General features: G+C 47.1%; 1 protein-coding gene across 1 annotated transcript in view; it reads right to left on the bottom strand.

Annotated features, from left to right (window-relative positions):
* Positions 1-604: 604 nt before the first annotated feature.
* Positions 605-27,479, bottom strand: part of HIKESHI (heat shock protein nuclear import factor hikeshi) — a 168,908-nt gene continuing 142,033 nt past the window's right edge. The window contains exon 5 of the mRNA XM_069639739.1: positions 605-3,510. Coding sequence (XP_069495840.1) covers positions 3,456-3,510 — 55 coding nt within the window. The 3' untranslated portion in view covers positions 605-3,455. The remainder of the gene's footprint in view (positions 3,511-27,479) is intronic.

The raw sequence follows: 27,479 nt of genomic DNA on the forward strand, positions 1-27,479 counted from the left end.
TTTGCCACATCCTGGTCACCCCTTCAGTTGATCGATTTGGCTCTTTGTTGTGCACGTTTTCTGGTGCTCTGAACAGTTTTGTCCATGGAGCCTCTGGCGTGCTCAGCGCTGTGCGCTCAAAATGTACTGTCCTGAGTGCTCGTGGCCAACATAGTAGCTAATGTGCTGTACATCCTTTAGCATCAACACCACAACACTCCTCTTGCTTCACTGTGGCCTCTTCCATATCTCACCTTCAGACCTCGACGGTGACCTTCACACATTCACTTCTGCAGCGCTCAAATTAATCATAGACTGACAGTATGTAGTGACACTGCATCACCCGATACTCCCTACTGGTGTGTTCTCACCTGCAACCCAATTCTCACCACTAATCATCACTGTAATGAGGGAAGGAAGCAACTACAAGTTACAACTTTACTTAAAAACAAGTTTAGACAACACTGCTCACATGCTCCCCCAGTATTCTGGGAACTTATCAGAATGTTATGTTATGTTACACCACATCTTCTACTGCACAGCCATTGATAATGTTCTACAACAGTGGTGACATGTAGCTGATCAGAGAATCATTTTAGTACTGGAAAAGAAGTGCAATACAGTCTTGTGGGAGGACACGGTTTATTTGTCAAACAAAAGCCATAAATTATAAAACCTCAATACAAAACTTTGTACAGAAAAGAAAAAGCAATTAAATAAAAAGGCATCCATTTTATACATTCCATAGTTTGAAACCTCCTAGGAGCCTAGAGGTGAAATGCACAGATTTTCTGTTTCTTGTTTAGATGTAGTATAATGTGTCAGGGACGTTTTGCTAGTGCTTTATTAGCACAGATGTTAAAGTATACGATTCCACTACCTTTTACTATTACATGTAGGTTACTGCGGATAATCCAGAAAGATTATTGAATTTCTGTTGATTTATGTGGGCCTCTTCAGATTTCTCACTTTGCGCTCTCCAAATAAAATCTATTCACAACTGGTGAAAAACTCCTGTTTTGCAAGCAGGAGAATCTACAATGGAGGGCAAACCAAAAACGGTTTAGTACAATCCATAGATCCTGTATGACTTTTGGTGACATTCCAATGAGATGGCTGCATCGTTAATTAACATAACAGACGTATCATTTTAGTGGGGGCGGGTGTCAGAGAGGCGGGGAACAGTGGCTTGCAAAAGGGTTATTTAAAATAAAATCCTCTTCTGTATTTCAGTGATCGCATGGCATGAACAGAGACCTGAATGTATTTTTGTTCGCTAACATGAAACGAAATGCTCTAGTCAGATGAGGCTCACACCTAACAAGCTAGGTGTACCGGCAGTCGGAACCCCTTAGAAAACTGCACTATTAATGTGTAGGGGATGCTGTCTGGAGGATAGATAGTGCTTAGTTGATCAATAGAAACAAATGTTATTTGACAATCAATTCACTAATTACTTTTATAAGTCCTGGTGGACCATACTCAAAAGGACCACAAAACAAAATATCACAACTGTTTTTGATCTCACGTGTAAAAAAATGTCTTCACAGGTGTTCGTGCCTCTTCAGTACCTATCAATCATATATGGGTTCGCACCTTAAATAAACCACTTTCAAATTCCCCAACTGCAATTTATTTGGAAGATGGATGAGTGTTCACTATTTTACGCAGGTAAGATTTTGAGGCAGCGGTAACACTATACAAACATATGGAGGGCATCTTAAACATTTCATATAATATTTATAAATAAGTGTGCTACCTAATATTAGATATGGACATTTTGCAGTCTTCGAAAGACCAAACTGCATTGGGTCTTTTGCCCGTAAAATTTTGATCGCAGACAAAAAAAAGACTAAATACCTGAGGCTGCAAGCCGCCACGCCACACCGCTCGCTGCACACGGGTCAGAGCAGAGGCAACAAGGCCGGCTGGCACAGAAGTCACAGGCGATGTGCCCAGCAGGTGAGTATGTGTGCGTGTTGGGGTTTGTGTGTTGGGTTGGAGGGGTGCCTGAGTGCAATGTACTTGGCAGAGTACAGAGGGGTCTCAGAAAGGTGGGGGCGGATGGGGGAGTGGCTCATGTGGGGGAATTAGGGGATGAAGCCCCCAAATTGTCATAATCCAAGCTGTTGAAGGCCACACAAACACGGCCTGAAAAAGGGCAGCCTTTTTTTTGGATGCAGCTTTCAATATTCAGGATTTTGACCCAGAACTGGCCAAACATGAATCTGAACTGGGACAACTGTTAATCCATGTGCATGTACCCTGGTCCACTGATATTTTGGTACGAATTTGTACACTCATGTCAAATTTGTATTATTGGCAATGAATTGTTTGCATAACTTTCGTGACCCTGTGTTTCCAAGAATATCAACAAAAAAGAAAAATATGAATCGCTTCAAAGATCACATACTAGAATACCCAGCATTATTGGGGCATAGAAGTCTGTAAAATGCACAGTAATCTACTTAGGTTTGAAACAGGTTGCAGCATCAAATACGCCATTTGACTTTGAGGCAGTTCGCCCAAGAAAACAGGAAAAAGGTTTTGCATTTTGGAAATGTCCTCACCTGCCCCCGATAGTAAGCAGTCAACTCATGAAGGTTTAAATCAGATTACTTACTTGCAGCACCCTCAAGTAGCCATGACTTTGTCCCTTGTGAAGATTGCGACAGAAACAATTTAGAAGCCTCTACCCAATAAGCACAGGAAGTGTCCCAGGGAGTTCGATGTAGATGGGATCTGCCACAGTCAAGGCTTAGCAAACTAAACTAATAACTCTGTTTCTAAGCGTTGGCCAAAGCAACGAGACGAGGAACCAAGCAAACGGTTCTCTGCAACACCTGAAAAAGGCGTATGTTTCTACAGTGTTTACCATGTGCACATCGTGTGTGCAATATGAGATTCTATGATATTAACTAAATGCCAGGGACATTTTAATACAATTAAGTTACAGAGAGCATGCAAGGTGTACTAAAATGAAAGTAGCAAACTAAATCAATGGACACACAAAGCAACTGAAAGACTTCGAACTGCAATAAAGAAAAAAAAGTAATTTGTAGTCTGGGCAATACATCTACCTCATAATTTGTAGTGAAAGGTCACTTCTTCCATGATACAAATGAAATTTTTAAAACGTAATGCTCAAGCATTCGATTTATAACAAAAGGAAAATATGTTTACACAACTCAGCCTTTCAAAATAAATGGGATTTCACAAATATTTGGAACTTTACCACAAATAACTAAGAACAAACATGGAGGAAAACCTTAAAACAGGTTAGATGCACTTCTCATTGTAAATGTTGTTTTTCACATTGTGGCTGACTGGAGAAGGAACAAATACTGTTTATGTTTTATATACGTCATTAAAAACATTTTTATTATTTTATTAACTCATAATTATTCCAAAATGGCTATTTTCTCAGTTAGTTGACAGCAAGAATGCTGCTATTTCAAACAGCAAATATCCTTAGTTCATGTTTTCCAAAACATCGGGTTCTGTGTCATTCTTCTTTGAAAGTTTTCATACCTAGGGGAACAATAGACAATATAACGATTATGAACTTCAAAAATATTTGACAGTTTGGTCAACAGTGGTTCCTAGGTACTAGATAAAAAAATTACGAATGTTCAAATTCATTAATAGGTCTTCATAGGTTACCTGTTTAATTAAAATTAAAAGTGAATCTGAAGATTTTATTTATTGTTTGCTTGTTACGTGCTCATACAATAACACTATACTGTTTCAAAGCGCCCACAGGGCAGAGAGGGAGGGAGGGTGGGAAGAACAAGTTACTTACCAACTGGTAACGTTCTTTCGTTTGGATGTTCCTTCAACGTATTCCACATCTTTGACATGTAATATCCACAGCTGTGTACTTCGGAAACTTTTTCGGCAAGGGTGGCCTGCGTCAATGGTGTCAGGTCTATGTACCTCGAAGTCCTCCGTTGAGGGCGATGTCACCGGATGTTATTAAATAGGACGCACGGCCCTCGTAGCCTCAGTTTATGTTTTTTCCTCCATAAACGTGTGACATGCACATATCCAATGCCTGCTTGACTGCACATAGCCTTGCGGAAACGTAAGCTGCAATTGCATAGGAAATTCTCCAGAGGGGCAGACTGGGAGGGCGATGTGGAATACGTTGGAGGAACATCCAATCGAAAGAACGTTACCAGTTGATAAGTAACTTGTTCTTCGAATGGATTGTGTCCTCCAACGTATTCCACAGCTTTGACAGACTCCCAAAGCAGTACCAGAAAATGGAGGCGGGAAAAGAATTTAGAGTACCCAATCAGATAGCAGAATAAAGAACTGCCTTACCAAAGACCATGTCTTGACCATGGAGTGTATCCAGGGAGCAATGTTTTAACAAAGGTGTGGATAGAAGCCCATGTGGCTGCATCACAAATAGTCCCAATAGGAATTCCCTGTTGTAGGGCTGTGGAAGTAGCCACGCCCCTAGTGGAATGAGCTCGCAACCCTTCAGGAGGGTCCTTACCCACCAATCAGTAGCATTCAGTAATGGCGAGGATAATCCACCTGGACAAGGTCTGTTTGGTAGCATCCTGGCCCAATCGGTGTCCAGCATATCCCACCAAGAGTTGATCGTCCACTCTGACCCTGGACATCCTAGAAATATAAAAGCTCAGAGCTCTCCTAGGGTCCAACCTATGGAGTCGCTCCTCTTCCTTACCAGGATGAGGAGGATAGAAAGATGGAAGAACCACTTTCTGGCTTAAATGAAATTCATTTTTATCAAAAAGGGCACCTGGTTAATGCCTCGCTCTGCCCAGGTGGGTAATTACGTATAACGAGGAAAGTGAGCGAGGTCAAGGGGTACCTGGCTGTTTAACGAAAGGTGCACTCACTCCTATGGGGGTACACGATGAATCCTAACAGATGTATCAGGACGCTTTTCAGTACCACAGTTGGATTTTAATGAAACTGTAGGGAGTGTTAATAGATACACTTGACTGAGGTTTAACACAAGATACAACAGTATTTACACATATATGGTTTAGTAACTAAGTAGTACAAAGCAAATGCAAAATATTTGCGGCGTGTTATCAAAGCTTGCACATCCACTGAGGGGTCCTTGGGAAGGAGACCAGTGGATTTAGTGGGATGATAGCATGGGGCAATCAGCAAATATACATCTGAACAATGTAGAGTTGAACCAAGACAACAGAGGACAATATAACAGTCAACAAGACAGTGTTTCGGCCAGTAAATGAGCTGAATTAAGCTCTGGTGGTGTGACCTTCATCAGGACAGGATATTCCAAAGCGTGGAGTATCTTGTGGGGTCTGTAGAGATAAACAGACAGGAAGTATGTAGGAGTGGGCACAAACGTAGGTATCTAGCACAGGTATAGGTTAAGTTTAAGAAGGACCGGTGCTTACCGGAACTTGGGTGTGCTGTAACTTCAGCGTGTGGCAGTGTAAGAGGTACACTGGAGGATTTTTAGGTCCTAGAAATAGCCATTCCTGTGGGGGTGGGGATGACAGAGGGGCTGTGATTAGCCAAAAGGAGTGGAAATACACCTAGCGATAAAAACCGGTAAGAGCCAAGTTTACCTTGGGGGAGCCTATCGATGCCCATGATGAGGTGGGGCAGGCTTGCGTGAGGAGTACGCAAGGAAACCGCAAGCTGACAGGCTGCGGAGAAAAAGGAACAACAAGGGGCTAAGGGAGGCGCTCCTTGAAACGAAAAGCAAGGTGCGATAAGCATGCTAACGGTGTGACGGGGGTGGGCATGACTAGAAGATATGAAAATGCCCGCATCTAAGAACAGGTGTGCACGTTGTTCGGCACAGTGAAATCGGGAGGGACACGCTGTGGTGAAATGGCATGGAGCCCAAAGCGAGATGCCGTGGGGTGAGTGCAGGCAAAAGGGAGTAGTACCTCACAAGGAAATGTGGGTCGTGATTTAAGGTTTGGATTGCAAAATTAGCAAAGTTTAAAGTTTAAAATATTAGCAAAGTTTAAAAGGTGAATCTAAACACCAGCACCAGTGACTTATGTAGTCCGTACCATTATGCAAATACTGAATACAAACTACTGAGTACAATGGCACATGCGGTGAAATGGCGTGGAGCCCGAAAAAGCGGACAGCGTGGTGTGAGTAACTCCAGGGGAGCAAGCAGAACTGTGCTGTCCTGCGGGGTGAGAAACATACAGAGACCCGTAGGGTAACGTTTCTCGTGTGGCTCGGTCGAAGCAAACTTACCGGCTGTGTCTGAAAAGATGCGCTGCAGGGGAAGCTGTCAGCGATCGCGGACACGAGCTGTGTACGGTTTGAGTTCGGGTGCCTACTGGGATGAAATAGGGGAGACGGCCATTTTGGGGTGCGCGATGCGCAGTGTGTAGGTGTCCCGCGGGGTGCCTGTGTGTAGGACACGCCCGGCTGCCGTTTGACAAAATCCAGGACGTAGTTGCTGGAAAACGAATGTACACAGGAAATCGATGTGTGCATACGAGTTACTGTGTGGTGGTAGTAGGGGTGCCCCATTGAAAGCTTGATATCTGTCAAATCATCAAGAATAAAAGCTTCAGGAGGAGTTAACCAAATGAAATTCAGACACAACCTTAGGTAGAAAGGAAGGACGTACCCTCAGTACAACCCTATCCTTGTGGAACACAGTAAAGGGTGGTTTAGATGAAAGTGCCTGCAATTCACTCACTGTGCGAGCGGAACTAACCGCAACCAAGAACACTGTCTTGAAAGACAATCTCAAAGGACAAGAGTGCAAAGGTTCAAACAGAGCACCCATCAGGAATTTCAAAACCAAATTCAGATCCAAAACCGGCACCTGGAAAGGGGACGACAGGAACACATTAGTGAGCCCTTTAAGAAATTGGGAAAGCTCTAAAGTAGGAACATTCTTCAGACGAGTGCTTGAAGATAGACAGCGCCACCCGGTAACCCTTAATGGTACCCACTTGCAGGCCCCTGTGGGCCAAAGAAAGCAAGAAAGACAAAACCGCAGGAATGTAACACTGAAAAGGATAAACATTTTGCCCTCTGCACCCGTCGCAAAACTAATGGCAACGGTACAGGGATTTAGTTGCTGTCCTCCTGGCTGAAAGCAACACCTCCATCACGTCATCCGGTAGGTCCCAATCCTTATACCTTAACCTTTCAGATACCAAGCGTGGAGGGCAGATGGACATTTCTAGAAGGTCCAGGTATCACGTTCTCCTGGCCCAATCCGGAGCAATGAGGATCATGTGGAATCCGAACATCTGTAACCTCCTTAACACTTGAGGAATGACGGGGACTGGAGGAAACGCGTACAGCAGTGGGAATAGCCAATCCACTACGAATGCGTATCCTAAGGCTCATCTCGGAGGAAATTCCCTTGAGCAGAATCTCTCGCACCGGTTGGCACTGGTGGCGAAGAGATACACTTGTGGGGTTCCCCAAAGGGCAAAGATCTCCAGAAGGACTTTCTGAGCCAACACCCACTCGTGAGAGATCGTGCTCTGCCTGCTCAGAGCATCCGCCGCATTGTCCTCTCTGGTCAGATGAACTGCCGAGAGTGGAATTTCCTGGATTGCCCAGAACCAGAGCTGCATTGCCTCTCTGCACAACGGGAGTGACCCTACCCCTCCTTTTTGAGGTAATGCATGGCCACTGTGTTATCCGTCCTGATCAGGACACTCTTACCCCGCACAGACGGCAGAAAAGCCTTTAGGGCCATCCTGATGGCCCTCAGCTCTAACAGGTTAATGTGGAGTTTAGACTTTGATGGAGACCAACGACCGCTGGCGGTCAAGTCTTCAGCATGAGCTCCCCAACCCGCGAGGGAAGCGTCCGTCACTACAGTCACTTCCGGCCATGGTTGCCAAAACTGCTCACCCTTCATCAGGTTCCCCTAGTTGGCCCACCACAGAATATCCTGGGAAACCGAAATTGGAATCTGAACGGGATCCGACCTCTTGCCTGAGAACTGTGACCACTGCATCTTGAGGACACATTGCAGGGATCTCATCCTCAGCCTGGCCTCTGGCACCAGAAAAATGCAGGATGCCATGAGGCAGAGCAACCTTAAGAATTCGAAAGACGGGAGACTCTGGGAATGTTGAAACTTGTCCACCATCTGCACAATGTGATGAGCCCTTACCTTGGGAGGCGAGCGCTTCCCCAAGGAAGTGTCCAACAAAGCCCCGATGTACTTGAGCAGTTGGGAAGGTGTCAGATGCGACTTCTTGAAATTAAGGGAGAAGCCCAGCTTGTGGAGGGAGCTGCAGGTGAGACTGAGGTGATCCACTGCTTGCTCGGGAGAACGCACACGGATCAGCCAGTCATCCAGGTAGGGGTAGACGTAAATTCCACCCATCGCCCGAGATACCCTGCCATGACCTCCATTAGCTTGGTGAAGACCCTCGGGGCGGAGGTCAATCCGAATGGCAGAACCCAAAACTGAAAGTGCGAGTCGCCAGCCGCAAACCTCAAGTACTTCCTGTGCTTGGGATGAACTGGCACATTAAAGTAAGCATCCTTAAGGTCCAGAGACACCAACCAATCCTGAAGTTGAAGGGCACGGAGGACTTGAGAAACAGTGACCCTCTTGAACTTGTCCTTCCTGAGAAGTTTGTTCAACCAACGCAAATCCAGGAGGTGTCTCAATCCTCTGTCTTTCTTTGGAATCAAAAAAGTATGGGGAATACCATCCCTTGTTCCTCTCTGCTACAGGGACCAGTTCTATAGTGCCTTTCTCTATCAGGGTCAAGATTTCCTGCACAAGGAGCAGCTCTGGAAGCTTCAAAGAGGGATTCCCCGGTGGATTGTATTGAGGCGCTGGTAGGAAGGGAAGGCAGTAGCCGTGGGCTATTGTATCCAGAACCCATGCATCCGAAGTAATAGCTCGCCATTCTTGGAGATGCTGAGACAGTCTGCCCCCAACCGGCGAACCATGGGACATGGCCTCATGACCGTTTTGGAGTAGCTATGGCAGCGCCTGAAGTCAAAGAGCAGCTGCCCGAGCGGTTTTGGCACCTCCATTTCCCCGACCACCACGGGTACTTTTACGCTGGACCCTTTGACTGGCGGCTCCTCTCGTTCTACCAAAGGAGGAGTAGTAACGAAAAGAACCTCCCCTCCACTGCTGTACCCTAGGACAAAAAGGCGGAGGTTGACGCACAGCTGCGCTTAAAGATTTCGCCGCAGCTTTTGAGGTCTGCAAGCTCTCAAGGCTCTCGTCAGCCTTGCTGCCAAATGCGCGCCATCAAAGGGCATGTTCAAAACACGGGCTTGCACAACCGGGGCAGAACCCAACTTCTGCAACCACGCAAATCTGCATAGAACGGTGCTCACAGCCATGGACGATAACACTCTCGGCCGTGTCCAAACCCGACTGAAGGGATTCACACATGGCATCCTCGCCATCTTGCACGAGAGCAAGGAACCCCTTTGTTTCTTTTTGCTTAGCAGCAAGAGAAACACAATTCCACAAAGTGTGTGAGAATCTTGCCAAGGCACAAGTGGCGTTGGCCGATTTCAGTGCCATACTCCCCGCAGAAAACACCTTGCGTGCCCAACCGTCGAAGTGTTTGTCGTCCCTATCAGGAGGGATAGGAGGGTACGCCGCCTGCCTCGGGGTGGCCATAGCCGTCTGAACCACCAAACTCTCGGGAGTGGGGTGAGATGAAAGGTAGCTGGGGTCGCTACTGGAAGGGCGGTATTTCTTAGTTAACGATTTGTTAACTGCCTGAAGAGATTCCGGGGTCTGCCAAGCAGCCGCCAAACTTTTCTGAAAGGTCAAATGAAAAGGTAACAACCTGTCAGAGGACAGACCTTGATCCAGAATATCTGTCAAGTCATCCTGAATAAAAGCTTCAGGAGGAGTTAACCAACCAAGATATTCTGTGACTCTATCCATCAGTCTCCTGTAGGCTGACTCAGCATGAGCCCCAGGCTCAGGCCCGCCAAACTCCACCTCAGGATAAGTGTCAAAGCCACTGGCATCATGAAGAGATTGCCTTAACTCTTCCAATTGACTATCCCCTGAAAAGACAAGAGCCACATCAGGCTCAACAGGGTCAAAATCTAAATCTGACCTCTTCTCCTCCTCATAGATGTCATCCAGAGGGAGGTAAAATAGTCTGGAGACCTTAACAGGCCTTACAGACTTGGAAGTAGCCTTCCTTTGAGGATCCACCGTACCAGGGACCTGTGATGGCAAATCCCAGCCAAATGACCCCGAAGACACGGATGGCTTCGACGCCGACCTCGAGCCCTTAGCAGGTTTCTGCTGTCTCGCTGGGGACAAGGACCGAGACCTGGGAGCATGTCTCTTGCGACCATCCTGAGCCTTGTCCAAACGGGACCTCAAAGGTTCCTGATGACGATCGCGCTGAGGACCTGTGCCCGAAGGCGCACGAGCCACGGATCGAGAACGTTCTTTGTTGGCTTCATCAAAAGGTGTGGACGGAACTGTGCCCTGCGATTGGAAAATCGCCAACATCTGCTCCCTGAAGGCAGCCCATTCCTCCGGAGTCAAGGACTTTGTTGGACAGGCCACTTTCCTCGCGGCTCCATGCTCCGATGAGGACGGGGAAGGCGACCGGTGACGGTGCTTCCTAGAATGCAGAGACGAGGAAGACGAATGGCAGGAACCACTCTGGGACCGAGACCCCAGGACTCCTTCCAACGCGGAGAGTCGCCCTCGAATCATCGGTAGACATCCCCCTGGACTTAGATTTACGGGACTTACTGGGTTTAGAACTCCTACCTACCTGAAGCTTTCCCTTACACTCCCGCAAGGCCTTAGCAGTCAGCGACTGGCATTTGGAACAGTCGTCTGTGACGTGACTCTCACCCAAGCACCAAACAAATGTGATGCGGGTCGGTAATCGACATCTTAGACTTGCAGTCCGGGCAAGTCTTAAAGCCAGACCGCGGAGTCGGAGGGGTCTAAGAAGACATTCACGAGGAATACACGAGGCGCGTCGAGTCTCCGAAGCAAACACGTTACGTCCTATTCATAACATCCGGCGACGTCACCCTCAACGGAGGCCTTCGAGGGACATTGACCTGACGCCATCGACGAAGGACGCCCTCTGCCGAAAAAGTTTCCGAAGTACACAGCTGTGGACATTACATGTCAAAGATGTGGAATATGTTGGAGGACACAATCCATTCGAATATTATTTTTCTGACATGAGGTAGCATGAGGTGTAGCATGAATACAGTTGTATCCAAGCAGATACGTATCAGACAAGCTCATAAGCATCCATGCACCTTCGATCCGAGGGGAGGAAGGGTGGGTCGCATGTCAATCTAAGCAGATACAAAGCATCAGAAATATGATTACGGTGAGTAAAGTATCCCTTCTGAGGCTTGAGGAATCTGCTTAGGTCACATGCTGTGCATAGATTAGCGAGCAGTGGAAGAATAAATAGGGTGGGATGTGAGAAGGTTCATGAGCAAATAAATGTCTTAGAAACATTTGTCCCACTTGTGTATCTGTCTTGGAATGAGTGTCAATGCAGTAGTGCTGAGTTAAAGTATGCTTTGAGCTCCATGTAGCGGCTTTGCAAATACTGTCTAAGGTGACATTTGCAACAAAAGCCAGAGTGGCTCCAGTACCTCTTGTGGAGTGGGCCCTTGGCGTAAAAGGCAGTGTTTTATCTGATAGGGAATAGCACAGTTGGATACATCTGACTATCCACCTAGAGATGGCATTCTTAGAGATTCGGTCACCTTCTCTGCCTGGCGCTATGGAGACAAACAGTTGATCTGTTTTTCTTAGCGGTCTGGTCTTGTCTACGTAGTAGAGGACCGCTCTCCTCACATCTAGTGTGTGGAGTTTTACCTCAGCTGAGCTAATGGGTTCCTGGAAGAAAACCGATAGCTCGATTGACTGGTTTACATGAAATTTGGAGATGAATTTAGGTGAGAACCTAGGGCGAGTACGTAAAACCAGCTTGTCCTTGTGTACAACAAAGAAAGGATCTTGCACCGACAATGCTTGGATTCTTCATAAGAACTCTTCTTATGGAAGTGATAGCCACTAAGAAGGCAGTTTTATAAGTCAGGTGTTTGAGACTAGACTTGTGCATAGGCTCGAAAGGGGGTCCCCATGAGCTTAGCGAGTACCACATTGAGGTCCCAACCTGGCCGCGGGTGAGAAATTGGACGGTGGAGTCTCTTTACTCCTTCCATAAATGCCTTGATGACCGGTACTTTCCACCATGAGACCTTACTGTGAGAGGTTGTGTAGGCTGATAAAGCTGCCAGGTGGATCTTTAGGGTGTTAAATACTAAACGCGCATCTAGCAAATGGAGCATATAAGTTAGAATGTGGGAAGAAGTACAATCTACGGGGTTGATCTTTTTAGCCTGGCACCAAATTATGAATCTTCTCCATTTGTCAAAGTAAAAGTGCCTTGTGTTAGGTTTTCTTGCTACTTACAAGATGTCCATGCATCTCTGTGGCAGGTTGAGATGTCCGAACTCTATGATTTGAGGAGCCATACTGCCAAGTTCATTGAGTGCGGCTGTGGGTGCACTGTTAGTCCCTCGTGCAGGGTGAGTAGGTTGTACTGGCACAGGAGTTTGGTGGGATAGCACATCACAAGTTTGCGCAGATGTGGATACCATGGTTGCCTTGCCCACATAGGAGCAACTAGGATTAACGTCATTGGTTCCTTGTGTATTTTGTTCACCACTTTCCTAATGAGAGGTGTTGGGAGGTAGGGGGAAGCGTAAGAACATTTCCCTGACCAGTTCATCCATAGGGTGTTCCCCTTGGAGCCTGGTTGGGGGAACTTGGATGCGAAGTCCGGGCATTGACTGTTTTCGCTTGTGGCGAATAAATCTATAGTTGGCAGAGCAAATTGAGAGAAGAGGTGTTCTACGATCTCCGTTTAGACGCCACTCGTGTACTTCTTGTAGGGGATCTCTGCTCAATGAGTCTGCTAGAGAGTCGAGTTCCTCTGCAACATGTGATGACAGGAACATCTTTCATTTGAGTGTCCATTTCCAAATTTGCTGTGCAAGTCTGGACAGATTTGGAGAAAGTGTACCCACTGTTTGTGGATGTAAGACATTGCTGTGGTGCTGTCTGTTAGGATCTGCACCGATAGGTTTGTTAAATGAGGTTTGAATGCCTGAAGGGCTTTGAATACTGCCAGAAGTTCCAGCAGATTGATGTGGTTCTGAGCTACATTGCAAGACCACAGACCCTGAGCTGTGTGGTGAAGGTAGTGAGCTCCCCACCCTGCCAGTGAGGTGTCTGTCGTGACAATTGCCTGTACCTCTGGATCGTAGAAAGGTTTTCCTTTCATTAGATTTTCTCTTGTCCACCAGCGAAGATTTTGTACAAGTGTTGGACGAAACGACCACTAGATCGTCCCACTGACCACTTGCTGAGGCCACTGTTTCGCCAACCACTCCTGTATGGGTCGCAGGCGCGTGTGAGCAACCAGGTAAATGTAAGATGCCATCATGCCTATTAAACGCACAGCTTTGTGCACCCTTATCTGGCGGCCGGCCTGACAATGTGGTATTTGCAGTAACACGTGTTTTATTCTTTCCTCTGATGGAAAGATCAAACCCTCTTCTGTGTTTAAGACAGCTCCTAGGAACTGTTTTGAAGTGCTTGGCACTGTACTTGACTTTGTCTCGTTGATTGAGAAGCCCAATTGGAAGAGGAGGTTGATTGTTCTCTGAATGTTTTGCTTGCAAATCAGGGGTGAATCCCCCCTGTGATGAGCCAGTCGTCGAGGTAAGGGTACACTGGGATTGCCTCCCTGCGCAGGTGTGCTGCCACCACTGCCAGTACCTTTGTGACACCCTTGGAGCCGAGGCTATTCCGAAGGGCAGCACCTTGAAGAACCTTGTGCGCGCTGGGAACATTGAAATATGAAAATAGGCATCTTTCATATCCAGTGGTGCAATTTTAGTAGAGGGATTACCCCTTGTAGCGTAGTCATGCAGAACTTTTGTCGCTTGCCGTACTTGTTGCAGGGTGCAAATCTAATACTGGGCGCATTTTTAGATCTTTCTTTGGCACAAGGAAGTAAGTTGAATAAATACCCACGTTTACCTGGTTGGCCAGGACGACTTCTATGGCATCCTTTAATAGAAGTGTGGCTTTCTCTTCGAGAAGGATACGCTGATGTTCTTCTGAGTGGATCTTCTGTCATGGGGGTGGTCGTGGGGACGTTGGAGTAGTTCTATACAGTATCCGCCTGCTACTGTGGACAGCACCCATCGGTCTGAGGCGATTCCCTCCCATGCGTGGGTGAAGTTGGAAATGCATCGTCCTACTGGAGAAGCATGGAAGGGCACCTGAAGCAGAGCTAAACCATGCATGCCTCTTAATAACGGTCCCTTGTGCAATTACTCTTCTGGCATTGTCCGCCACGTCAAAATTGGATTTAAGGCGACAGCTAGACACAGCCCTCCCATCTGCAGCCACCTGTGCTTGTTGGGATTTCAGTGGCTCTGGGGCTGACGAAAGTAAAGCAGATATTTCTTCCCACTTGTGGCAGTTGCAACTGGCCAAGAAGGTTGCATTGTTCGCTATCCTGGTTTGATAGGCCGCAGAGGAGGCGACCTTTCTGCCCATACCATAGATCTTTTTTGCTCTCCTTATCAGGTGGAGCCTTGGATTAAGCAAGGCGTGTGCCTGCTCTCTTTCTAGGAGTCTGGTTTTAGTTGGCCTCTAATGTATAAAGGGTCCTGAGGTGTGGGCCTGAATAACTTCTCCACACGTGGGTTTACGGCCCGTGTGAAATTGGGGGCTTCTAAAGATGGCTGTATTCTGCGCTGCACTGATTTCAGTAGCGGGATAGACTGGCCCACTGTCTTTTTGTCCCCAAGGATTTGTTCTGCAAAGTCTCTATCCTCCTGTACCTCCTGGGTATCAATCCGAAAGTGCTCAGCCGCCTTGGCTAGCACTTCATTGAGGAGGGGTTGATTATCAATAGGGGAATCGACAACTGGAGTGTCTTGGTTAAGAGGGGAATCTATGGAGTACATATTAGCCTCTTGATCTGCCTCTGCGTCCTTGCATTCCCATAATAAGGGGCCTCTGTATCCTCATCCATAAACTGAGGGTCAAATGCCTCTACAAAGGAGAGAATTTCTTGGTCTGATTCACGGTCATAGAGATCTATGATTGTACTCTGTAAAGGAGCATTTGAACGAGACCTCTTAGAAAGGGGTTGAGTAGGCATGGCAGAGGCCTGAGAGCAAGATGGAGCTGTGGTGGGAGGAGTGGAGTTGAAGATCTGAAGGTGTTTGGCGCGTAACACATGACCGTTGAGCCGTTATGGGGTCGTATCTCAGCGCGGTTCTCTTTCCAGGCAGTCAGCTGAGGAGTTGGTTCTGCTTATGTGCGCGGCTTGAAGGAATTAATTTTCTTCATAAAATCCAGTGCGGAAGATCAGTGTTCACTCGCGCGGGTCCTGTCTTGTTGCGGATCCAGTAAGTGGCAGCGGATAGTCGAGACTGTGCTGTGTGGTAAGTGAAGGATCCGGTCCGCGCACAGCTGCAAGCGAATTGTTCGTAATTTTTCAAGAAACAAGTTTTACAGGAGGTTTTTTTAATCCATTGAGCAACAAAATAGAAAAAGTTCCAAAGAGTTGTTGCTTGTTAGCATATGAGCTGAAGAACTTGAGGACTTGCAAGCATAATAGCTGAACTATGTCAGAAACTCACTCAAGTTTAGTTGAAGTACAGTTCATAAAGAATTTGCACAGTGGAACTAATGAACAGTAGAAAAGAGTGAAAGTCATGCTAGTGAGCAACGTTGATTACAGGACAGTGAGAATTTGAAGATTGCGCAGTAAGCCAGAACCAGAGTAAGAAAAGGAATATTCAAATCCATTTTAAAATTGCCTCTAGGCAATTGGCAGAGGCAGTCAGGTAACAGAGGGAGCTGGGAAGAATCATCTATTTCTTGCTGGAGAAATGTGATTTAATGTTTAACCCATGCTGTATAATTTCAGGACATCCAGCTTTTCGGGGCATCAGAGAGAGAAGGGAGCCAGAGGATTCCTGACTGTTTGTTATTTTCTCCAATCCCATTTCCCCTGGTCTGGTCCACTCAATAGTTGTAACAATTGACTGTTGGGTGTACCGGTTAGAGGGATTTGGTGGGCTATTCGTCTGCTCCTGCAGGATTTCGGCACTGGGACCCGATAGTTTGTTTCTGACATGAGGTTGCATGAAGAGTAACATTCGTACAGATGTGATAAAGCAGAAACAGTGATAACCCAGAAAACATCTATGCGCCTTCTACTCCAGAAGGGGTGGAAGGGTGGGCGCATGTGAATTTAAGCAGATACAAGCACCAGAAATATGATTACGCTGAGAAATGTATCCCTTCTGGAGCTTGTGGATCTGCTTAGATCACATGCTTTGCATAGATAAGTGAGCAGTATCTGGAGAAGAAGGTGGGAAGTGAGAAGGTACAGAGGCAAATATGTTTTATGACTGCTTATCCCAACTGTGAATCTGCTTTTGAGTGTCAATGCAATAATGCTGTGTGAACGTATGGATCGAACTCAATGTGAAAGCTTTGCAAATGGCATCTAGAAGGACGTGTACAGTGAAAACTATGGTATCTCCTGCACCTCTGGTAGAGTGAGCCCTGGCGGTGAAAGGAAAGACTTTCTTGGATTGGGAATAGCAGAGCTGTATGCAGTTTACTATCGGGAGATGGCGTTCTTTGATACGTGATCGCCTTCGCTTCCAGGCGCTATTGAAACAAGAGTTGTTCCGTTTTCCTTAGAGGTTTAATTTTGTTCACAAAGTACAAGACCACCCTCTGTACATTAAGTGTATGGAGGCTTCTTTCTGCCGAGTTAGATGTCTTTTAAAAGAAGTTATATGGATTAACATGAACTTCGAAATGAACTTAGTGAGAACCTAGGGTGCGTTCAGAGGACAACCTTGTCCTTGTGTATTATGAAGAAGGGGTCTTGTACAGACAAAGTCTGTAGCTCACGGACTCGCCTTATAGAGGTGATAGCTACTAGGAATGCAGTTTTGTTAGTCAGATGTTTCTAGGCTGGCCTTGTGCATAAGCTCAAAGGGTGGTTCCATGAGCTTGGATAGCATAACATTAAGATCCCAACCCAGAGGAGGGTTGGAAATTGGGGGGTATAGCCTCTTCACCCCTTCCACAAATGATGACAGGAACTTTCCATCATGACACCTTGTGTTGTGAAGTGGTGTAAGCTGACAGGGCCGCCAGATGCACTTTGATGGAGTTGAATACTAGGCCGAAGTCTAGTAGGTAAAGCATGTAGTGAAGCATGTTAGCTGGGGAACATTTTGTTCGGTTTAGTGTGTGCGACGTGCACCAGGTCACAAATCTCTTACACTTATTGAAATAGCAGTGTCAGGTGTTGGGTTTTCGTGCCTCTTTTAGGATATCCATACACCTTCGTGGAAGATTCAGGTGGCCAAATTCTATGACTTCAGTAGCCAGGCTGCCAAGTTCATAGACTGAGAGTGCAGGTGGATGGACGCTCCCTTGTGTTGTGTTAGAATGTTGTACGGGCACGGGAGCTTGATTGGGTCACACATCGCCAGTTTGAGTAGATGTGGAAACCAATGTTGTCTCGCGCACATAGGAGCAACCAGGATTAGAGTTACATGTTCCTGGTGCAGCTTGTGCACTATTTTGCTCCGGAGTGATGGCGGGGGAGGGAGGGTCTGGTGTTGGGAGGAGTGCAATCAAATTTCCCTGACCAGTTCATCCGCAGGACGTTCCCCTTGGACCCTGGTTGGGGAAACCTGGACACAGTGTGGGCATAATGCGTTTAGGCTTGTGGCAAACAAGTCTAATGGGGGGGTGACCCCATTGTGAGAATATTTGGTCTAGGGTCTCTCTGTCGAGTTGCCACTTGTGTTCTTCTAGTAGAGAGTATCTGCTTAGAGTGTCTGCCAGAGAATCGAGTTTCCCTGGAACATGTTGAGAGGTTAGGAACATGTTCCGCTTGAGTGCCCACTTCCATATATTTTTGGGATTGCTTGGACAGACTTTGAGAGTGTGTGCCCCCTTGCTTGTTCAGGTAGAACATGGCAGTGGTGCCATCTGTGAGGACCTGCACTGCTTGGCCTGTAAGATGCTGCTGAAAGGCCTGAAGAGTCTTGAGGACTGCCAAAAGTTCTAGGAAGTTGATATGTCTCTGGGAAGTATCATGTGTCCACTGGCAGTGGCGTGAAGGAAGTGAGCCCCACCCATCCAGCGAGTGAGGAGTCTCTAGTTCGGATCGCCTGTGCTGGTGGAACGCGGATGGGTTTTCCTTTTAGCAGGTTGTCCTTGGACCCCGGGATAGTGAAACACCCACTAGATCATCCCATTGACCGCTTGCCTGAGACCATTGTTTTACTAATTATTCCTGCATTGGGCACAGGCGTGCGTTTGGAACCAAGTGAATGCATGAGGCCATCATCCCAAGCAAGCACATTGCTTTGCGTACAGTTATCTGGCGGCTGACCTTGTAGTGAGGTACTTGGAACAGCAGGATTTGTACTCTCTCGAGCGGAAAGCCAGTTCCTCCTTTGTTTTTAGAATGGCCCCTAGAAGAACAAGTTACTTACCAAACTGGTAACATTCTTTCAATGGGATGTTCCTCTGACGTATTCCTTATCTTTGATGTTATCCATTCCAGCTTGCTGGCCTTAGAAGATTTTTTCAGTAGAGGGCGCTGCGCGTCGTCCGAGTTGGTGTCCCTCGACAGCCTCCGTATCGGCGCCGACGTCATCATGAGTATAAATAGACTCGCGCAGCGTCCGTTGCTCAGTTCCGTTTTGAAGATCAGATTTGCTTTGCATTAAATGGTTAGTAACCTTGAAGGAGCGCAAACTGCAACTACAAGGGAAGTTTTACTGTGGGGATGGATGGGAGGGGCGATAAGTAATACGTCGGAGGAACGTCCCATCAAAAGAACGTTACCAGTTTCGTAAGTTACTTGTTCTTCGAAGGGATTGTGTCCTCCGACGTATTCCTCATCTTTGATGGACTCCGATAGCAGTAGTATAAAGAGGAGGTGGCAGTAAATATTTCCCTTTAAAGATGTACAGAATGCAACACAGCTTTCCCAAATCTTGTCTCATGGCTAGAGGAGGCATCCAGGCTGTAAAATTTGGTAAAAGTATGTGCGGACGACCATATGGCAGACGCACATATATCTTTAATTGGGACCCCTCTTTGGAGGGCCATAGAGGCTGCGATACCCCTGGTTGAATGAGCTCCAAGATGTTGAGGGGGTTCTTTTCCTGCCAATTTGTAGCATCCTAGAATGGTTAAAATGATCCATTTTGAAATGGTCTGTTTTGTGATTGGCAATCCTAATTTGTGCCCTGCGTATCCTACAAACAATTGGTCTGCTTGCCTTATCCTAGCAAGTCTGCTAATATAAAAACTCAAGGCACGCCTTGGATCCAGCCTGTGTAATCTCTCTTCCTATTTCCCTGGATGGGGAGGAGGACAGAAGGAAGGTAAGGTTATTTTCTGAGTAATATGGAATTCAGAGACCACCTTTGGGAGAAAATTGGGCTTCACTTGTAAGACAACCTTGTCTTTATGAAAGATTGTATGAGGAGGTTTGCAAGATAGAGCTTGTAATTTGCTCACTCTTCTAGCAGAAGTTAAGGCCACTAGAAAGACTGTTTTAAGAGTGAGAAACTTTAGTGAAGAAGAATAAAGTGGTTCAAAAGGAGTACCCATTAGAAACTTTAAGACTAGATTTAGGTCCCACAAAGGAACCTGAAAAGGTTTTGGTGGATAGACATTTGTTAATACTTTCAGAAATTGGATTACTACGGGTAGTTTGAAATGTGAAGGCTCCTCAGAAGTACGCTTAAAGATAGACAAGTGTTGCGAGGTAGCCCTTGATCGTACCAATTTGAAGACCTGAATTTGCTAAGTAAAGTAAGAAAGATAACACCATTGGTGTATTGCATGAAAAGGGTTCAATATTATTTTCTCTACACCAGCCGCAAAATTTGTTCCAACGGCAGCAGTATAAACAAAAACAAACAAACAAAAGTCTTTGTTGCTGGCATTCTAGCTGAAAGCAACACCTCCATGACGTCATCCGGGAGATCCCAATCCTTGTATCTCAATTTTTCAGAAACCAAGCGTGAAGGTTGAGGGTTCTGATGTCTGGATGGAGAACCTGACCTCCCTTCTGCGAGAGAAGATCCTCTTTTTGCGGAAGACGAATCAGAGGACAGATGGACATGTCTAGAAGGTCCGGGTACCACGTTCTCCTGGCCCAATCCGGGGCAATTAGGATTATGGCTTTCCGGAATCTTCTCAACCTCCTGATCATTTGAGGAATGACAGGGACTGGAGAAAACACGTACAGAAGTGGAAACTCCCAGTCCACTACGAACGCGTCCCCTAGAGCTCCTCTCGGGGGAAATTCACTTGAACAAAACTGATCGCACTTCCTGTTTATGCTGGTGGCGAACAGATCCACTTGAGGGGTTCCCCAAAGGGTGAAGATCTCTTGAAGGACTTCCTGAGCTAGCTCCCACTCGTGGGAGACTGTGCTCTGCCTGCTCAGAGCGTCCGCCGTCAGGTTCTTCTCTCCGGCTAGGTGAAATGCCAAAAGAGATTCCTTCTTGAATTGCCCAAAACCAGAGCTGCATTGCCTCTCTGCACAGTGGCAGTGACCCTACCCCTCCTCTTGTGTTGAGGTAGTGCATGGCCACTGTGTTGTCTGTCATTATCAGGACATTCTTTCCCTGTACTGATGTCAGAAAAGCGTTCAGCGCTAGTCTGATTGCTCTCAGCTCCAACAGGTTGATGTGTAGTCTGGACTCCGATGGAGACCAACGACCGCTGATGGTCAAGTCATTGGCATGGGCTCCCCACCCCGTGGGTGAGGCATCCGTGACTACTGTTATCTCCGGCCATGGTTGCCAAAACCTTCCTTTCAAGATGTTCTCCCGACAGGCCCACCACTGAAGGTCTCGAGCTACTCTCTCTGGGACTTGTAGGAGATCTGACATTCTTCCTGGGAATTGCGACCACTAGGTTCTTATTGCCCAGTGGCGGGATCTCATTCTCACGCGAGCCTCTGGCACTAGGAAGATGCAGGATGCCATGAGGCCTAGCAACCTCAAAAAGTCAAAGGCTGGTAGACGTTGGGCATTTTGAAATTTGGTGACCATCTGTAGAATATCTTGAGCCTTCACCTCTGGTGGCAAGGCTTTTCCCAGGGAAGTGTCCAGGACTGCTCCAATGAACTGGAGTCTCTCTGATGGTATCATCTGAGACTTCTTTAAGTTGAGGGAGAAGTCCAGCTTGTGAAGGAAGTGGCAGACATAATCTAGCTGGATCTGAGCTTGTTCCGGAGATACTGCTCTGATCAACCAATCGTCCAGGTAGGGGTAGACGTGGATCCCTTCCCTCCTTAGACTCGAAGCCACTACCCGCATTAGCTTGGTAAAGACCCTTGGGGCGGAGGTCAGCCCAAATGGCAGAACTCAAAATTGATAGTGAGAGTTGCCAATTGCGAACCTCAGGTATTTCCTGTGTTTGAGATGGATTGGCACATGGAAATAAGCATCCTGAAGGTCTAGAGATACCAACCAGTCCTGAAGCTGGAGGGCCTGAAGGATCTGAAAAAGGGTTTCCATATTGAACTGGTCTTTCCTGAGGCATTTGTTCATTTCTCGCAAGTCCAAGATGGGTCTCCGTCCACCGTCCTCCTTTGGTACTAGGAAGTAGGGGGGGAATACCAAACCTTGTTCCTTTCGCTATGGGTACCGGTTCTATGGCACCCTTCGCTAGCAGCTCTAAAATCTCCTGCATAATGAGCGGGTCTGGAAGCGTCAAAGAGTTGTTCACCGGTGGATGACCCTGAGGAGTGTGTAGGAAGGGTAGGCAGTAACCTTGGGCAACTGCCTCCAATGTCCAAGCATCTGACATAGTAGCCTGCCATTCTGCCAGATGTTGAGTTAACCTGCCCCCTACTGGTGTCTTGTGAGGGGAGACCTCAGAGGGGTTTAGAAACAGCTGACGCAGATGCTGAGGGTAAAGTGGCACCTGCTGCTGCGGCTTTTGTACCTTTGACCCGTCCACCACGGGTGAATCGTTTCTGGCCCCTTTGAGCCGGGCGTCCTCTGGCTCTTCCGAATGCGGAGTAAAATCGAAAGGATCTACCCCTCCAGGAAGCTCCTGATGGGCGATTTGGAGTCTGCCAGATTGCAGCCCCAAGGGATTTCGCTGCTTCCTTGGAAATTTGTAATCTCTCCAGGCTGTCATCAGCCTCCTTTCCAAATAAAGAAGTGCTGTCAAAGGGCTTGTTCAGAAGTCTGGCTTGTACATCTGGAGCAAAACCAGACTTCTGCAACCACGCAAATCTGCGGATTGTGGTACTTGCCGCCATGACCCTGCTGATGCTGTCAGCAGAATCAATGCCTGTTTGGAGGGACTCGCACATTGCATCCTTTCCATCACTGATGATGTTTAAGAATCCCTTTCTTCTCCTTCTGGGAGACAGTCAGCCGCAGATTGTCATGATTCCTGCCCCTCATGTCCCCAGCCCTCCAAGATGTCAGGCTGGAGCCAGGCCACGATCATCTACATGGCCCTCAAGGGCCTCTCCATCCCTCCAAAGACCCACTTGGAGTCAGACTTGGCGCTTGTGGCACCAGACTCACTCACTCCCATAGGATAACATTGGGGATTGGACTTGTAGTGCATTGATGGGGACAAGATGGATGCCCCCACATATTTCGGTTCCCAGAACTGCATGTGTGGTCTAGTCTTTTGGGTGTGGTTCAGCCCAGAGACACCTGGGATAACCAGAGACTATTTAAGCCACACCCAGGCTGAGAAACAAGCTTTGCGTTTTCTGCACCTGCAGCGTGACACTCACCGTGTTCGGATCGGTCTCCAGTAGGCCTGCATCTTTTTTCTGCGCTCAGCTCCTGCAAGAACAAGAACACTGTTAGGAACAGCCTTACTTTGCAGCGTTTCTGCCCATCATTCATCACTCCTCCTGTTCTGCGGGCCTCTTCGGCGGTGTCATTCCCATCCCAGCACGCTGCTTCCTAAGGAAAAAGGGAAAATAATAGAAAAAAGGCATTAGTAAGCATCCTGCAAATCTTTGCTTATTTTTAAATACTGTACGAGTTTCAAACGCTAACCTGAATCCCAGTCGCTCTGGGGGAACTCTGTCTCCGTCTGTCTGCAAGAGGGAAAAGACACTCCAGGTTAGCGTGGAAACATCTAGAGGCAGCGCATACCGCGCTTACCCACCGCATTTGTTCTTCATAACCGGCATCCACGCTGAAAACGTCGCGGCACCTAAAAGACACAGAAAAAGAACTCCGTTCAATGCAAATACGAAAGGGGTGCATCGCGCTATCACTCATCTTCAGCGCTACTCATCTCAGCAGCACGCCGGCATCCCCGGACGCCGACCATCATCTAAGGAAGGAAAGGAACGAAGTTAGAGAACTGTTCAAAAGACTCATTATACTTACCTGTCGGACTCTTGCCAGTGAAGTAACTAGGCAGCAATGAGCCTGCATCAATCAACGCACCCCTGCACTGAAAGCAGGACGGAGAGCACACTATCCAAAAAAACAAGGTGAGCTGTGGATCAAAGGGAAGGGTTTGACCCCGGGGAAGAAGGGGTTCAAGCACACAGAGACAATAGGGAGTTAACTCTACCAATCCTTTGTTTCAGGCCCAGTCTCCAATCGAATAGCCTCCAGGGAAGGGTTTGAGGTCGTAAGAGGTCAGAACAGGCTAAGTGACGCCCCCGTGGATACCAGGTGAGCGTTACACAGATGAAGCACACTCCCAAGTGTGTGGCTGAATCTTGCTAGCGTGCAAGTGGCGTTGATAGACTTAAGCGCCATGCTAAATGCCGAAAATACTTTTTTTGACATGGCATCAATCCTTTTATCATCCCTGTCCTGTGGAATAGTAGGGTATGCCGACTTACTGTTAGATGAAGTCGCGTCTTGTACAACTAAACTCTCTGGAGTTGGATGCTTGCTCAGATATTCAGGATCTGAAACTGATACTCTGTATTTAGCAGAAAGTTTTTTATTTACTGCAGGGATAACTTCAGGAGTTTCCCCAATTAGCAGATATTTTTCTTTGCAGAGCTGTATGAAAAGGAACAACAGGATCCTCCTGTGGACTTTTATCTAAAATATCAGTAAGGTCATCCTGCTGAAAAGAAGGTGTAGGTGTAGTCCACCCCATGAATTCAATTATTCTGGCCATCAGAATCCTATAAGGAGTCTCAGCATGATCTCCAGGGTCTGGTTTAGCAAACTACTTCTGGAGAAGTATCTAAACCACTTGCCTCATGTAGACACTCTTGAAGGTCTTTTAACCTGTTCTCCTCAGAGATTAATTCCTCTGGCATGGGTATTGTAGTCCTTTGCAAACCAAAGGGTCTCTTATTGTCAGAATCCTCCTCTTCCTCATATACAGAGGACAAGGCTCTAAAATAGTCAGACCTTGGATATGGTTTAAAACCCATTTCTAGAGCAGGAGGAGCTAAATTTGTTGTCATTGCCTGAGAAAACGTTGAGGTTGTGGACGTCATAGGCTTCGACAATCCTGAAAAAGGTGTCGAAAAAGTTTGAAAAGACCTTGATGCACTCAAGAGGATCGGAATCCTACTCTGCGTCGTCGAGATTGCCAACAGCATCCTTGACGTCATGGTCGGAGCTTTCACCACCTCTACTGCCTGTGACGTAGTGACAGTTGTAGGTTTGTATTTTATCGGGCTCGACAATGGCGTCGAAGACGGCGTCGATGAAATCGATTTATGCGAAGGGCCCTTCGACAAAGGCGTCGATGACGCAGATTTGTGAGTCGAAGGAATCTTCGACGACGGCATCGATGACGCGGTCTTATTGCTTTTACATGAGGGTTCATGACGCTCAAGTACTTTCTCTGGCCGGGTTCAATGACTCGCGCCGTTTTGATTTTTTGGGTCTTTCACCCAGGGTATCACCTTTAGACTTCTCCGAGGGGGTTGAGGCCGCTTTTTCGAAGGCGCTAAGCATTTATTTTTACAGAATTCCTCTCACTTAGCCGGAGAGCTGTGTTTCGTGGGGCAGGTGACCCTTTCTGGGGAAGTAGAGGAAGAAGAAGAGGGAGCTCTACGACACCTCTTCTTAGAGTGTTTTGATCTCGAAGACTGATGAGAACCGCCTCGAGATCTTGAACAGGAATGTTTCTTTTGTCGACGAGGAGATGAATGTCTCGACTCAGCCGACTCAGCCGAAGAAGCTTTCGAGGGAGTAGAAGTTTTAAAGTCCTTACCTCTTTCTAACTTCCCCTTACGCTCCTTCAAGGCTTTTGCCGTCATGGACATACAGTCCTCCCATTCCGAACAGTGATGCTCCGATCCCAAGCACCACAAACAGATCCTGTGAGGATCCATTAACACATTTTTTTCCCCACATTCACGACATTTCTTGAAACCGGCCCGTGGAGTCGATGGTTCGGATGAAGAAGCCATTGTTGTAATGGTAATAATCTTCGAAGAAAGGAACCGAGCGTTATGTTTCTGAGGCCTACAAAGCGCGGAAAAAAGGAACTGAGCAACGGACACTGCGTGAGTCTATTTATACTCATGATGACGTCTGCGCCGATACGGAGGCTGTAGAGGGACACCAACTCGAAGGACGTTGACGCACAGCGCCCTCTACTGAAATTATTTGCTGAGGCCAGTAAGCTGGAATGGATAACATCAAAAATAAGGAATACGTCGGAGGACACAATCCCTTCGAAATAGTTTTATTTGGCTGGGGACTAGGCTTGATTTCTTTTCGTTGATGGAGAAGCCCAGATTGAAAAGAAGGCCTATTGTCTTAAGTATTGTCTTAGCAAATTTGAGGAGATTCCCCGGTAATTAGCCAGTCGGGATGGACTTTCTGCGCAGGCGTGCTGCCACCGTATTTTTGTGCTGAGGCGATGCCGAAGGGTAGTACCATGAACTGGTAGTGAACTCCCACCATCTTGAAACTCATTTTCTGTGCGCAGGGAGCATTGAATTATGAAAGTATGCATCTTTCATATCCAATGTTGCCATGTAGTCCCCCCGTTTTACTTCTTGGAGCGTGGTCATGCGAAACGATGTAGTACTGGGTATATGGAAAGGTCTTTCTTTGTCACAAGGAAGTACGTTGAATAAATACCCTTGTTTACCTGAGTGGCTGGGACGATCTCGATGGCGTCCTTTTCCTGCAGTACCTTTACTTCTTTCCACAATATGTGTTTTTCTTCCGTTGACATTTTCCTTGGTGGCCGGTAAGGTGATTTTTTTTTAACAACTTGATACAATACCCGCCTGCCACGGTGGACAACACCCACTTGTCCGATGTTATTCCCTCCCATGCGTGGGTGAAGTGTGAAATTCTGCCTCCAACTGGAGTGGCATGGGAGGGGACCTGTAGCGGTGCGTCATTGTTTGGGAGGGGTGGAGCCTCTCCCAGGTGAGATTCCGACTCTTCCTCTGGCCCTTTTATTTCCTCTTTGATAACTGGAAGAGGAAGTGTCCTTGGGATTGGCGCCACAATAAGGATTGTCTGCTTTGAGTATAGCCCGAGGAACGTTGAGCACCCGGACCCCGAAACCTTCTGGCGCTTAAGGAGCCCTGTTGAACATAGGGCTTGTTTGTTAGCTGGCCAAAGGATTTGAGCGTGTCGTATTCCTCCTTAGCACTCTTTGACAGCCTTCCCGAACAGTACATTAGGCTCCAATGGCATGTTTAAGAGGGTGACCTGAGTGTCTAACTTAAACCCTGATTGTCTGAACCAGGAGTGGCACTTGATGAGCGTGCCCTCTGCTATGATGCGTCCTGCATTATCTGCTGCAAAGTTATTTTTCAAGATGCAGTTTGATATCTACTTGCCCTCTGCAATAGTATTTAACAATTGAGACTTTAGGTTTTACGGAACAGCTTCGACTTGGTGTACCAGGTCATCCCATTTGTGGCCGCTGTAACTAGCTAAAAGCGTAGTGTTGTTGGTGATTTGGGTTTGGTATGCCGCGGAGAAGGCGATCTTAGATTTTCTTGCTTTCTGGCGGGGCCTCGGCCGACCACAGGGGAGTGCCTGCCCTCTTTCTGGTAGTGGTAACCACTAATGAATCAGGTTTAAGCTGACCCCTAATAAACAGACAGTTAGTGGGCGACGGCCTGAATCGTTTTTCTATTCTGGGGTTGACTGCCCAGGTGAGACTAGGTGCAAGTAGGGAGGGCTGGATGTGTCTTTGTACAGACTACAGGAGCGGAATAAACTGGTTGGCAGACCTTTTGTCTCCCAGAATGTCTTCCACAAAGTCTTTATTGACTTGTGCTTCCTGAGTGCCGATGTTAAAGTGTTATGCAGCCTTTAGTAGCAGTTAATTGTACTGCAGTTCATAATCAACAGGAGAATCTGCTACCGGCTGGTCCTGGTGGTCTGGCGAGTGGATTACATAGATATCGTCATCATAGAATAGGTCCCGGCTATAAAGGTCACGTTGAGACCCC

Source organism: Ambystoma mexicanum, chromosome 7q, assembly GCF_040938575.1.
Source record: "Ambystoma mexicanum isolate Mex_15411 chromosome 7q, UKY_AmexF1_1, whole genome shotgun sequence".
In the NCBI taxonomy this organism is placed as follows: Eukaryota; Metazoa; Chordata; class Amphibia; order Caudata; family Ambystomatidae; genus Ambystoma; species Ambystoma mexicanum.